Source organism: Staurois parvus, unplaced genomic scaffold (assembly GCF_062004578.1).
Source record: "Staurois parvus isolate SC_StPar_1 unplaced genomic scaffold, SC_StPar_1.0 ptg000096l, whole genome shotgun sequence".
Lineage (NCBI taxonomy): Eukaryota > Metazoa > Chordata > Amphibia > Anura > Ranidae > Staurois > Staurois parvus.
The window spans coordinates 13001400-13016888 of record NW_028317892.1 but is presented as its reverse complement, the minus strand read 5'-3'; the positions used below and the strand labels follow the sequence as shown (position 1 = coordinate 13016888).

Sequence of the window (15489 nt, the reverse complement as noted above, 5' to 3'; positions counted from 1 at the left end):
ACATGTGTTAGTAAAATCGTACATATCATCACAACTACTTTGTACATCCAGGTGAATTATACCGTGTTTTTTCCGGACAAAATTGGGCTTTCATTTCATGGTGAATGGTAATGGATATCTCCTGTTTTTTTTATTATTATCAAAGGAAAACTGGCCCAAAATAGTAAAAAAAAAATTTTTTTTTATTTAGCTGTGTGTTTCTTGTTACTACCATAACCTACCACCAATGAACAACCCAAAATAAATTTTCCAGCTCTTTGCAATTGCAGCGATACCGTATAAGTGTATGTTATTTGTTGTTTGTACCCATAGTACAGCCCAGAAACAATAGTGCACACTTTTGGGGTTTTTTTGTTTACCTAAAACATACTGACACTAGCACTAATACCAATTTTTTTTTAAATCCTGACCTTTGATCCTGACCTTTTGATCTTAACTTTTGACCCTGACTTTGACCCAAACGCTTACCCTGGCACTGAACTAGATCAAACCTTGATCTAGGTATTTTTTTTTTATTATTTATTTTATTTTTTAATATTTATTTATTTATTTATTTTTATTTTTTTAAGCAAACATTTTTTTCCCCTCTAGGCCAGGAGTGAGAAAGATACAATTCACCTCTCTCCTCCATTCATAGAGAAAAAAAAAAAAGGGGGCTGGGTTGTACAGTGACTGATCACTGTGATAACCAATCAGAGGCTATCACAGCGATCATGTGACCCGGGAATCGGGTTAGATTGGGACCCGGGTCTTTGTGGTGGGAGCGCGCTGTGTGGCGCGCTCCCTGCACAGAGACAGGTACGCAAATATGCGGCCCCACCGGAAAAAGTCCAGTTCTGTGAGGCCACATATTTGTGTTACGTCGGCATCAAGGGGTTAAACCCAGTCTGTCCAGACAGTATGGTCACCTGCTAACTTGGCACTTACAGGCAGCTTAACTCTTTAATAAGACACGGAAGTTAAATCTAACACAATTTTAATTCAGCTGATTTCTCCAGCCTTTTTAACTGTAAGAAGACCATAACTTTCCTGAGCCCTGTCTCTGTGAATAACTAACACTGACTGAGGGAACTTAGAAGAAATGGGGAGGGTCTAGCTAGGATTGAACTATCTAGCACTAAACAGGAGGGGAAAACAGAGGACGATACCAAAATCACATTGTATACAAGTTGTAGTGGTCAGATGTCAGCATACTACAGAACAATAATAACCTAACGCAGTTCAATACAAGATATAAAATACATGAAAGTGGGGCAGATCAAGGACAATGTACCTTTAGTGCACTTATGCAGGACTTATATCCTCACAGGTTTTTCAAGTGTTGAGAAGGAAAAATGTTGGAGCAGAAGAAGTGTTAGAGAAAATGGCAACAGTGACAACAGAGCAGCGAGGGAGAACATTGGAAGAGGTAGGTCTGCCATAATGTACAAGTACGTACTTGCACATTATGGCAAAGGCTCATACCAGGCCCCAACATTTGTAAGGTGATATTTATTGTATTTTGTTGCACACAAAATAAGTAAAGAACAACAGAAAGGTCAGTAAATACAGTTCAAACCATGGCAGTATGCTGTGGTGTTTCTGGTGAAATTGAAAACAACAGAGGTACATAATATATAAATTGATATAAAAGCAATGTGTCCCAAGAACAAGGTAGGGAGGTGTACCAACAGATATTAGCAGGGGCGGACTGACAACTCATGGGGCCCCCGGGCAATAGGGGATCATAGGGCCCCTGTGTCCTTGCCCAAACTCAAAAAAGCCTATGAAAAAGGTACCAGGGGCATCTCATGGGGCCCCCTACTGACCCCGGGCCCTCGGGCAGTGCCCAAGTTTCCAAATGGTCAGTCCTCCCCTGGATATTAGTATATAAGCCACAAGATATGAATTACAGAGAACCATCTGCTATGGTATGAGGAGTGGAGAAATATGCCTCAGCCTTTGTAGGCCCCTGTTTTCTGTTAATTTGTACAGGGAAAAGGTCGGAGATGATCAATTGCACCCACATAGCATAGTTGCCAACATTTCAAAAAGGTTTTTAGGGACACGTTTTGTTCTCTGTGTATCCAGAAAGCCGCTGTAGGCAGAGCGTGTACTTTAATTAGGGGCAGGGCAATCAATTAATATGGGCATGGTTCTACAAGAGGGATAGTCATGTGCTTCCATCAGGCATTTGACAGCAATGAAAGTATGTACAGCCAGCAATGATCTGCTAGCAATAAAGGGGTTAATCATGTCTCTTAGACTAGTAAGATAAATATTGCTAGCAGACCTTTTCAGGCAGTACATTCCTGGCAACTATGCAATAGACTAGTAAAATATCTGGTGCAGGTGTTTCCAAGAATGTATGACCAGCAAGGGTCTGCTAGCAATAAAAGGGTTAACCATTTTATTGCCAGCAGATCCTTGCTGGTCTTACATTCTCAGCAACTATGCAGGCCAATAAGATCCCTGTGGTGGCTACAGTCCCCCAGCCATGACCTTCTCCCCAGAAACTGAGATCATGCAGAGAGACCCCAGCTGCAGCATTAACACATACCTCAGGTCCGCTCTCAAGTCACTGCAGCCTCCTCCTGCCTCACACACTTGCTGCACTGCCGGCACAATCACCCCTTTGAGGCTGGCCACACCCCCACCCCAAGTCCTGCCCAATCACTTAGAGGCGTCAGGCTCTGCCTGACGTCCTCACATCAGTCCCAAATACTAAAATCCGCCGTCCTGAACAGCTCAGCTGCTGGGGGAAGGATATGTGTCCCCAGTGTGTGCCACATGTGATCTCTATGTTCCGAGTGCAACCTGTCCGGCCTGGCAGCACCTCTGTTTTTGCCCCATGATATAAATGCACTGTGCTTATAGCTGTCCCTGACAGACCTTGAGTTCCAGGACTCAGCCCGGGACAAGGTCATATTGGAACAGCTGTCAAAAATTTGTGAGTGTCCTGGACAGTGAGACGTGACAGTTGGCAACTGTGAGAGCTAGGGAATAACATTCCTTCCATCTGACTGAGATTCAATTTTTACATAGAACAGCAATAAAGAAAGGTCTTCAAACAGACCAAGCAGGAATGTTTTAGGTGAAAGAATGTTAGACAGAACAAATAAGTTCACCTCAAAGTTGATAATTTGATAATATGACGGTATATACACTATATTGCCAAATGTATTAGGATGCCTGCCTATACATGCACATGACATTTAGGGGTTTATTTATTAAAGCTGGAGAGTGCAAAATCAGACTCACTTCTGCATAGAAACCAATCAGCTTCCAGGTTTCATTGCCAAAGCTTCATTGAACAAGCTGAGGTTAGAAGCTGATTGGTTTCTATGCAGAAGGGAGTCTGATTTTGGACTCTCCAGCTTTAGTAAATAAACCCCTTAATGACATCCCCACTCTTAGTCCATAGGGTTCAATATTGAGTTGGCCCACCCTATGAAGCTTTAACAGTTTCAATTCTTCTGGGAAGGTTGTCCACAAGGTTTAGGAGTGTGTCTATGGGAATGTTTGACCATTCTTCCAGAAGCGCATTTGTGAGGTCAGGCACTGATGTCGGATGAGAAGGTCTGGCTCACAATCTACACTCTAATTCACCCCAAAAGTGTTCTATCGGGTTGAGGTCAGGACTCTCTACAGACCAGTCAAGTTCCTCCGCCCCAAACTCACTCATCCATGGCTTTATGGACCTTGCTTTGTGCACCGGTGTGCAGTCACGTTGGAACAGGAAGGGGCCATCCCCAAACTGTTTCCAAAAAGTTGGGAGCATAAAACTGTCCAAAATGTCTTGGTATGCTGGCGCCTTAAGAGTTCCCTTTCCTGGAACTAAGGGACCAAGCCCAACCCCTGAAAAACAACCCCACACCTTAATCCCCCCTCTACCAAACTTTACACTTGGCACAATGCAGTCAGGCAAGTACTGTTCTCCTGGCAACCGCCAAATCCAGACACGTCCATCAGATTGCCAGACAGACAAGCATAGTTCATAATTCCAGAGAACATGTCTCCACTTCTCTAGAGTCCAGTGGTGGCGTGCTTTACAACACTGCATCCGACGCTTTGCATTGCACTTGGTGATGTAAGGCTTGGATGCAGCTGCAATCCATTCCATGAAGCTCTCTATGTACTGTTGTTGTGCTAATCTGAATGCCACACGAAGTTTGGAGGTCTTTAGCTATTGACTCTGCAGACAGTTGGCGACTTCTGCGCACTGTGACCTTCAGCATGCACTGGCCCCCTCTGTCATTTTGTGAGGACTACCACTTGGTGGCTGAGTTGCTTGTTATAATACCACTAACAGTTGACTGTGGAATATTAAGTAGCAAGGAAATTTAATGGATGGACTTATTGCACAGGTGGCAACCTACCATAGTACCACGCTTGAATTCACTAAGCTTCTGAGCACGACCCATTCTTTCATAAATGTTTGTAGAAGCAGTCTGCATGCCTAGGTGCTTGATCCTATACACCTGTGGCCATGGAGGTCATTGGAACACCTGAATCCAATGATTTGGAGGAGTGTCCCAATACTTTTGGCAATATAGTGTATATGTTTGCTTTACCACATGTTATGAAACAACAGGGCTATGAATGGAATCTAAGGCCTATAATTTTCAGGGGCATAGAATATTTGATGAAACAAAGCTGTATCACTGTGTACTTGGTGGAGATAAGGGATGTCATGCAGGTCTCCTCAAACTCCCACCAACTCTCCTCTTTCAATCTCTGTCAAGAGGTAACCATTTTCTTTTGTGGAATCATATTTGTGCATTTTTGTATGCTACCGAGTGGTATAAAAGGTAGATAAAGGCCTGAGCTCTCACATTTATTTTTATTTTAACAAGATTAAAAATACCAAGCACCAAAACTATACTTTTAATAGCACTGTACTTTCAGACATCAATGAAAAGAGTCACTGATTTTGAACATACAGGGAAAAGACAAAAAGCATAGCCACACCTGACAATATATTAAAGTATAACTAAAGGCAAAACATTCTTTAAAATTTTGTATAGAGTGGAGAGTAATTAGAACACCTATTAAGTTTTTACTCTTGCGTGTGCCCCCGTTAGGGAGATTCACCCTGTCTATTTGTCCTGTTTCCAATTATCATTGAAAGTGAAAGTAAATTAAATCCCAAATTTTGGGTTGTCCCAAGAATAGTAATAAAGGGGAAATTTGATCTATTTTTATTTCAGGTACTTGTATAGCGCTGTCAATTTTCACAAAGCTTTACATATATATTGTACATTCACATCAGTCCCTAATCCTCAAGGAGCTTACAATCAAAGGTTCTTAAGGCACATTCATACATACACATACTAGGGCCAATTTAGACAGGAGACAATTAACCTACCAGCATGTCTTTGGAGTGTGGGAGGAAACCAGAGCACCCGGAGGAAACCCACGCAGACACAGAACATGCAAACTCCAGGCAGGTGCAGGGGCGGACTGACCATTTGGAAACTCGGGCACTGCCTGAGGGCCTGGGGTCAGTAGGGGGCCCCATGAGATGCCCCTGGTACCTTTTTCATAGGCTTTTTTGAGTTTGAGCAAGGACACAGGGGCTCCATGATCCCCTATTGCACGGGGGCCCCATGAGTTGTCAGTCCGCCCCTGGGCAGGTGGTAAAATGTTTGGGATTCAAACCAATAACCCTAGTGCTGCCAGGTGAAAGTGCTAACCACTGTGCTGCCCACACTGTTAGTGCCCAATGGAATCACTAGTTATGGTGACCTTAGGGAGCATATGATCTCACAATGCCCGACCAGCAATCTCCATCTGCTTGCAAATAGTTGTCCACGTCAAACAAATGTCGGCAACAGTTGAATGTAGAAAAATCTTTTTTATTGCATAAAGGAGTAAAAATGTTTCATGGCACAGTTTTTCAGTTCAAAAAACAGACCTTATTCATAGCTCGCTCACGCTGTGCTCTTCTGCCTAGTGTGGTCATTTTTTATTAGGAAAGCAGAGGGACTGCAATGCTCACCAGAGATTTCATACAAAGGAAGCAATACAAAGAGAACAGGATACTTTTTCATTCAAGTACATGGTACAGCAGGCACATATCAGGAATATGAAATGTTGGGTTTACATATTCTTTAAAGATGTGCTACAGACAGGATTCCAACATCCACAAATATTAATCCCCTTCCGCTCCCCAAGTACTGCTGCTGCGGCAGCAGAGCTATAAACCCCTTGTTCTTACCTAAAGTCCATACCCTTTCCAAAGTGAACAGAATTTAGAAAATCTATCTCAGTATGTCATAGGAAGCTGTAAAAAACAGAAGGTATTAAAGACATGGACAGACCTCCAAGTGGTTTTGAAACCCACTTGGTGAAGGAGTTTTTTTTAATCTATTTTATCTATGTAAATGTTTATTCTAAATGTTTTGCCTTTCCTTTCTATTTTAAACTGAATGGGTTGTTTTAGAAGGTGAGGGTTTACAATCTTGTTACAGTGTTACTAAAAGCAGATTTTTTTCTATTAAAATAACAAAACTACCCTGCTCTCTGTAGTGGTATTGCACAGAGTGGCCCTTATCCTCCTCTTCTTGGGTCCCCACCAGCGATCCTGGCTCCTTCTCTTCTTTGTGTGCCCCCTTAGCAAGCCATTTGATATGGGGACAAACGCTGCATGCTTGCTCCTAACCTGTGTGTCTACGGAGCCCCCAATGGCTCCTGCTGCTGTTCCTGTCCCTGTGTGAAGAAGAAGCGAGGGGAAAAGAGATGCAGCCATGCACAGCCGTGATCTCTTCTCCCCTCTCTTCCCTTTCACACAGGGAAGGGGGAGCACAGGGAAGCTGAAAACGTTTTTTTTTACCTCAATGCAAGTGATACTTTAACCCCATTGCATACTTTTTAGTTTCTTTTTACACCTGTAATCATCACATTCTGGAAAATGTGTCCTTTTTTACGTTTCTTAATCTCACATATTAAAGTGCTAATTTATACATCTCTAATATACTTCAGCAGAACACACAGCACTTCAAAATTGTTACATAACCTAGCACAACTCAAAATGCAGTTCTGTCTTTGTTATTTCTTTATTTCAAAGTTATCCTCATTTTTTCGTCAGGTTTTCCTGTATTTTGTCCACCCTGCATCTGCAAGTGTTATAAAGGTAACTGAATGAAGACCAAGGAGTTAACAATGAAATAAATAGATTATACTAAGCTTACCGGGTTGAATTATCTCGTGACCGTCGTAGCCATCTCACAACCATCTGTTCTATTCGGTGTCCTTTACGGGTCTGAAATAAATTAGTGTCTGGATCCTCCATTTACCTAAACAGAATTTGAAGAATAAAAATTAACTGGGGAGGTTGAGACAGATAAACCACCTTTCACATTGACTACCTAGATCAGAACCAAACTTTCCAGGGTAGCAATTTTTCATATTTGTGGAGGTAAATTGTATGTTCCTTCTCTGCAGACAGCATTGAAAACTATTTTCATTCAAATGCTTGAAGGACTGATAGTACAAGAGCAAACAGCTGCATTACAGAATTTCTTCTCTGATCTAGTGTTAAAAAGCCTGTGCATGCATCAGACACGGAAACACTCAGCCATTAACCTACTCTGGCTGCTGTTCAAAATGCGCGTCCACTCTCTTGTTCAACATAACCATCATTCTTGTCCAACATAACCATCATTCTGTCTTTGTGCTATAAATGTGTGATAGTACATGACTATTTTTCCCTGAACATGCTTCAACTCATATTTTCTTTTCTTCAAGCTCAAACATACTATGAATTGCATTTATATATGGTAAAAAAAAAATGTTACTGTTACTGCTATACATGGTAAAGCACGATACAAGGCATAGTGTCATTCATTTTGAATAGTATTCCTACATACCTTCATAGTGCACCACATGGAGCATGTCAGCCCCATTTTATATTATTTCACCCTATATTATATCATATTTAAAAATATATATAATCAATTCATTAAAAAATAATAAGAGCTCATTCACACTTAAGTGATCCATTGTGGTCTATTAACACATGTATTGGCTTTCATTAACAAGCATTGCATTAGGGCAGCCTATAGACTGCCAAAAATGCAGTTGAACCTTTTTTAGTATAGCGCTACCCCCGCAGTTGCAACTTGGCATGATGGGTCCTCTGTTCTCTATCATAATTCTTTAATCCACTGAATCCCCACTAACACACCTGGTTATAAGTTGTATGCTGCTCATACCTGTGAACCTTAAGCATTAGTATGCGACCACTCTATAATAATACACAGAAAATAGGCCACAAGTAACTTGGTAGCAGACTAATTAGATAAATGCAAGCAAGGCAAGTTAGACAATGAATGAACAGGCAACTGAACTGTAGTAGTGCTAAACCCAATTTTAACCAATGCAAACAGCGTTAAAGCATATCAGTATTACCTAGCCTAAAAATAAAAGTCCTTGTGTGCACACTATGCATACAACCTCAACAGTGGGTGGGTGTATGCATTCTTGAGAGGGATACCCCTGGGAATGGCTGCAGAGTAAATGGCACCTAATTGTCATTATTATCCAGCTATTGTTGGGGCCCTTCTGTAATATGGTGTATGTGAACTTGTTCCTTTAATGCTGTCTGCAATAGATGGCTGTTCATAGGCTGTGAGGTAAGGATCAGTCTCTATTGGCATTAACTGTATGTAGCAAGGGATTAAGTTGGGTAGTTCTGCTCACCACTCCTGGTATGCAACAAGTCTGGTCCCATATGCTTGGCAATTAGTTGTCCCAGAAGTCTCAGTCCTTGAAAGGTTCAGTCCCAGTGTTAGACTCTCACAGGCACTCTCAGGATCAGTACCTCTGAAAGTGAGCACAGATAGGTAAGCGCAGCAGGTGTGTGCCCCACAGTCCACATCACCAGAGGCTCTCCATGGCTCAATTTTCAGCCGCTATGGACACAGCACACAGCTTTGGTCCACTCCAGGCTATTTCCCAGAGCAAACATGCACAGCAGGTCCACATTGTCGGCCCCAACCTCTGGTAATTTGCCTGGAAAAAGTTCTGATCTTTCCTTTTATTTGCAAGAAATGCTGGGTGCTGTAATTCTGCAGCCATTCAGTTGCATTGTACTGTACTTTAAGGACTATGCATCCCATGATCCTTAGTGGCTGTGTGTCATCCAGTCTCCTCCTCACAGGCTCTCCACTGCTGCTGCAAGGAGGTGGGGAGAACCTAGATTGATCTGGGGATTTTTACAGAGTCACTCCACTCACAGCCAACAGGGGAGTGAAGGAGCGAAGCATGCGCAGCCGGCAGCACACCCGGCTACACACTGTAGGCGGGGGACAGAGGAGGAGAGCAAGTGCAGACACACACAAACTGCTTCTCCAGCAGGCAGGTGAGCACCTGGCTACATTAGTAATGCAGCGCACCACAACACACGGTGCTGCATGTGCTGCAGTACTGTACAGTCAGTTCGGCAGGTGCCTTGCTATGCATTGTGTGCTTGGTGTGTTAAGGTACGCATTACCATAATGCACAAGTATGAATTGGCCATAAAAGAGCCTCTCCCCCCCCTTCCCCACACACACATACATACATGCAGCTAGGACCTTAGTAACTACATTTACGTAACTGAAGATTAGGAGGAGGGGATCCAGCAATATGTTCCCATGGTAAATTCGGCAAAGGACAGATATGTCCAGCTTACATTTTTATACAGAGCACATTATACCCAATGGCTTTCTGTGATATACCCCACACACCCTGCTTCTTGCCCTAAATGCCAAAGTGAGACTGATATGTTTAGACATGTTTTGTTGTCCTGTCCAATTATCCAAGATTTTTGGAGAGAGGTGGTGGCTGATATTAATTTGGTAGGCGGACTGACTGTCACGTTGGACCCATTGGCACTCTTATTTGGGGTCTGCGAATCCTTGGCTTCCACTACCCATAAAAAGCTGTATGTGTTCCACGCTGCCTTCTACACCAGAAAGGCTATTCTTTCTAAATGGAAACAGTCATACCCCCCACGATCTCCCATTGAAGGTCCATAGTGGATTCCGCTCTGCCCCTCTACAAACTTACTTACATGAGTCGTAAATGTTCCAAGAATTTTAACAAAATCTGGGCTACTTGGGTGGAGGCTAGATCCCTATCCCTATGAGGTGGAAGCCCTGTAGAAAGTCAAGTAGAAATGGTCACATTTGGAAGTACTACTATATTGTGCTGGTGGTTTTACGACACTGAGGTCCTTCCCTGTCCACCCCTCCCTCCAACTCCTTCTTCCCCTCTCTCTCCTCCACTGGGTTAGGACTAACATAGCCCTGTGGGTCTATATAATATCTTTGAATTGCAATCTGATGGTACATACTCAGTTCTCATAGTTTCACCTGAACTGGAGTAATGTGCAGTGTGATGACAATGTCTTTCACTTACAGCATTAATTAAGTGCCTTAAGATGATTAACTTTGTGCCTTAGTATCTAATGTAACTTTGCTGTATATGTATTTCTGGAGGTGAATAAAAACATATCATTTAAAAAAAAAAAACCCTTTAACGTAGCATGTAGCATATATTAGACAGGGCAACTCATGTCAGAGGCATGTGCCACAGACTGTCAGACTATTGCCCTTGCATTGCCCCTTAGACAAGATCTCCTATAGTATAGGGAAAAGTCACTGGTTCACATGTTTATTACCAGTGTTATTTTTCAACTGTTTCACATAGTTGTTTAAGTGTTTATTCCTATTTTCTATTCTTTGGTTGTTGAATTATTGTGCATTGTTGCAATAAATGTCTACCCTTCAGCCCTGGTGTGTCAGAGAGTGTGGTGCTGCGCGGTGAGTCGGGGTTACTGGAACAGGGGACCTAAGAGACCAACGGCTCCTTTGGGGTTAAGCGCTACATAATTTTGCATGTATATGTTTTCAAATTCTAGACCCATGTTACACTATAATTCCTCTTGCTACAAACAATTTGCTAGTGAGAGAATTGCTAGAAAAGGTGCCGGTAGAGCATTTACCTGTTTTGGATACATCCAGGCGCCAATGTAAAATGTGCTAAACATGTTTTGCTGGAGTTCAAAAATATAACGGTCTCAGTCTCAGATGCTGATTTTGACCATTCTTGAATTCACAGCTGTACTTTACAATAAAAGGCAAAATGCTTTTATTTATAGCTTAAGTAGGCTATAGAGAAAACTTGTGGAACTGCAATTAAATTATTGGAAGATATTAAATAGATTGGGATTGTCATTCCTAAATCATGTTTTCGCTTTGATATTTTGTCTCTCCTGCTGAAGAAAAAACTGTTTTAATAGTCACAGGAGCAAGCAAAGCTGCGTTATCATAAATTAATAGCTTGACAGTTATAGCTGGGATAATTTACTATCTGTTGTAAATGATAAAAATAATAAGGGTCCTTTCACACTATGCATTAACATGTGTTGTATTAAAACAGCCCATTTTCTTAATAAGCTGCCACTGACCGCAATGCACATTTTAACAGACATGGAGAAAACAGTGCACCACCACAATGCACAAATGGGGCATATTTGTGTTGTGGTGTGTTTAAATGCTAATGCATTTTGCTGTGCTATAACTAGGTGCATTGGGGTGCAATTCAAAGCAATATTGCACTGGTTGATGTATAATCATATATTGAGAAACCAGTAGTGTAAATGGGCCTAAAAAAAAACTTCAGACAGATGTAAAAAAAGTATCTCTTAGATTGTAAGCTCCCAGGATCAGGCCCTCCTAACCCTCTTGTATTGAACTGTATTGTTGCTGTATTGTCTCCTGTTATATTGTAAAGCGCTGAACAAACAGTTGACGCTATATAAATCCTATATATTAATAATAATAATAATAATAATAATATCATATATGGTATGGTAATAATATTAATATATCCCATATCTCAATTGATGTGCCTATCACTTAAAGATAGGCCCACTATCTTGTGCCATTCCTGTCATTCTCCCTCGGAGTGTGGGACAGGTTAGCCAGGGCTCACAATTTTAAATTCCACCACAACCCCCTGGCACCCCTTCTTGGGAATCCAGATTTCACCCTGGGCCTCACCCCTCGAGCTTTTGACTGGTGGACTAATAATGGGTTTATGGTCATTGTAGACCTATGAGATCATAGTGGACCACTGCCAAAGCAAGTTTGGATAGAAAAATATCAGATGTCAGAGGCTGAAAGTTTCTGCTATATCCAAATAACACATTGGTGTAGATTTATTAAAACTGAAGAGTGCAAAATCTGGTGCAGCTGTGCATGGGAGCCAATCAGTTTCTAACTTTAGCTTGTTCAGTTAAGCTTTGATGATAAAACTTTGAAGCTGATTGGTTTCTCTGTAGAGCTGCACCATATTTGGCGCTCTCCAGCTTTAGTAAATCAACCCCATTATCTTAACTCTTTAAAACGCTCATCAGATATAGTATCTAAGACATGTTTAAGTAAAAAGGCTATATATTGGAAATTATTATTATTATTATACAGGATTTATATAGTGCCAACAGTTTGCTCAGCGCTGTACATTATAATGGGAGACAGTACACGAGAGAGTACAGTAACAATACAGTACAAAACACGAGGGGTTCGAGGGCCCTGCTCCTTGGAGCTTACAATCTAGGAGGGAGGGGATATAATCTGGTACAGGAGGAAATAGCTGTGGGGGATGGAGGGTTAGGAAGAGTGGAGGAGATCGGCAATTAGGTGAGGGCAGGGTAGGCTTCCCTGAAGAGATGGGTTTTCAGGGTGTGCCTAAAGGTGAGGAGGGTAGGTGACAGTCTGATGGATTGGGGTAGTGAGTTCCAGAGGATGGGGGAAGCCTGGAGAAGTCCTGGAGACGGGCATAGGAGGAGGAGACCAGGGAACTAGAGAGTAGGTGGTCTTGTGAGGAGCGGAGAGTACGTTTTGGGTGGTATATGGATATCAGGTCAGTGATGTAGTTTGGGGCAGTGTTATGGACAGCTTTGTACGTCAATGTTAGTAATTTGAATTTTATGCGTTGGGCAATCGGAAGCCAGTGGAGGGATTGGCAGAGGGAGGTGGTGGATATGGAGCGATTAGTAAGGTGGATGAGTCTGGCCGCAGTATTCAGGATAGACTGAAGCGGGGATAGCCTGTGTTGGGGTAAGCCGGTGAGGAGGGAGTTACAGTAGTCAAGTTGTGATATAATAAGGGAGTGAATGAGTTGCTTAGTAGTTTCTGGGGTTAGGACCAGACGTATTTTGGAGATGTTGCGGAGGTGGCGTCTACATGAGTTTGTCAGCTATTGGGGCTGGAAGGACAGATTGGAGTCTAGAATGACATATTCTATCCTGACCTCTGTAAATGTAAAACAGTTTTGGAATCAGATGACTGGTACAAGCTAACTCAATCTGCATCCAAGCCACTTATTAACACCTCCATAATCAAAGCTAATTTTAAAGTGATTCTGCGATGGTATATGGTCCTGGCCAGGATTGCCTTCTATGTCCTGGGGGCTTCTCCACTCTGTTTTAGGGGCTGTGGACAGAAGGGGACTGCATACCACATATGGTGGCAGTGCTCCATGGTGAAGCATTTTTCAATTAGACTCTATAATTTTATTGATTCTCTCACTCATATAAATTTGAAAAAATCTCCTATACAGGCATTGTTTTGCGGCCCTATGTAGAAAGCCCCACGACATTTACGCAAATTAACTTTTGTGGTGGCAAAGAGCCCTAGCTAGATCATGGCGGTCACCAATGATAGCTGTAGACTTGATAAAGACTAAGCTGACCTGGTTCATGATTGAGTGCCTGTCTGCAATACTGAATGATAAACTTAAGCTGTTTGAAAAAACCTGGAGCCCCTGGATTCAGTACCTGACGAGGGGCACTTGGACCCTCTTAACTTAGATATTAGTCTGGGTTTGGAAGTTTGGCACTTCTTTGTCTTTCTCTTCTGCCTTTTTTCTCTAGTCTTTTTTTATACCTGTTCTTTCTTTGGGGAGTGTGACATTCCCATACCAGTTTTCTGGGAAGCCCACTCCTACTTTTTGAGGTGCAAAGTAATTCCCTCCAATAGGTGGAGGCTGGGAACCAAGCATAATATTAATGCACAAGATAATGCATTGTGCATCCCCTCTAAAGCTCAGCTCCTTTCTATTGTACTTCAGTTGCAAATGATGCATTGATCCTAGGCTGTATACTACTAGATGCAGTTGCAGTTGCTTTGACTATAAGTACAGTATGTTTAAATTGAAATGAACTGTGGTGATACTATCCTGCTATCCTTGTGTGTGCAGTTAGGCTCAGTGCAATTATGGTATTTAGTAGATTTGATTTCCTTTACTATATGTGATCTTATTTTTTGAATTAATAAGTTTGTGGAGATGTATTACTTGGCATTGTTCTAAGGCCATCTTATGATGTTGTTTGTTTTTCTCTTGTAAAACACTTTTCAATATAATATATTGGAAAATTAAAAAAATAAAATAGAGTACATCAATTAGTTATATATTAGCTAAAAATTAACATAAATATGATTTGACTTGATATCAGCCTCTTATTATCCCTGTAAAGTAGACCTCAGACTGGAAACGGAGAGGTCAATCAGGTATGCTGCATGCACATGCATATTAATACAATTGCATACGTGTGAAAAACACACTACAGCGTGCAACACGCTTGTGCTGCGAGTAGTACTCGCTCGTTTTCTGCGTGACAAAATATGAGAAAAACATGCAAAATGCACTTGGCTTTTGTCTAAACTTTGGTGATAAGCTTTTAGAGCTTTTACTGCATTTTTGGAGTGGAGGGAGGCCCATTCAAATGCATGGTGCCACTCCAAAAATGTGCTAATAAAAATAAAGAAATGCCCCAAAAATGCCTCACAGCAGTGTAGCTCAAGTGTGAACGGGACCATATGTTGATTACGTAAATATGTACTTTATTTCAGCTGTATATTTACTTGCTTGCCTGGAGTTTGGCTCTAAAGAATATGTTACCTCAACATTTCATATTCTTGATATCTGCCTGCTGTACCATGTATTTGTAAGAAAAAGTATCCTGTTCTCTTTGTATTGCTTCCTTTGTTTGAAATCCCTGGTGTTCCTGACAATCTCTCTTCTTTCCTAATAAAAACTGACCACCCTAGGCAGGAGAGCACAGTGTGGTCACTTCTCTAGCTGTTCTGGGAACTCATTGTGCTCTCCTCCACCACCCCCATCTGTGTGCCCCCTTAAATGTTTGTAATAGGTTCTGTGAACCTTGTATCTATGTGATTGGCATTGTTAATGCATTTTTATGGTAATGCAGCCTTACTACACTATGAGGAGTTCCTTGTTCTTTATCTTTTGAACACCTATCCATCTGAGTGGGGACGCAAAAGATTGTTCCTGAGTGTGCCTGGAGAGACCTGTGGAAGCAGTGGGATTAATATTGAGCTCGTGTTGACCTATATTTTCTATGGGTCATCTGTTAAGGTGAGCATGCATGCCTGAAGGTGGAGGAGCACCATAGATTTGCACACCTGTTGAAGTCACTGGTGCATTACTTTAAATGTT

The 15489-nt window shown here is 41.8% G+C and overlaps 1 protein-coding gene across 1 annotated transcript in view; it reads right to left on the bottom strand.

Annotated features, from left to right (window-relative positions):
* The window catches only part of FRMPD1 (FERM and PDZ domain containing 1), a 128103-nt gene extending 120830 nt beyond the window's left edge, over positions 1–7273 (bottom strand). Inside the window, exon 1 of the mRNA XM_089670914.1 lies at positions 7173–7273. Coding sequence (XP_089527040.1) covers positions 7173–7273 — 101 coding nt within the window. The remainder of the gene's footprint in view (positions 1–7172) is intronic.
* Positions 7274–15489: the final 8216 nt, after the last annotated feature.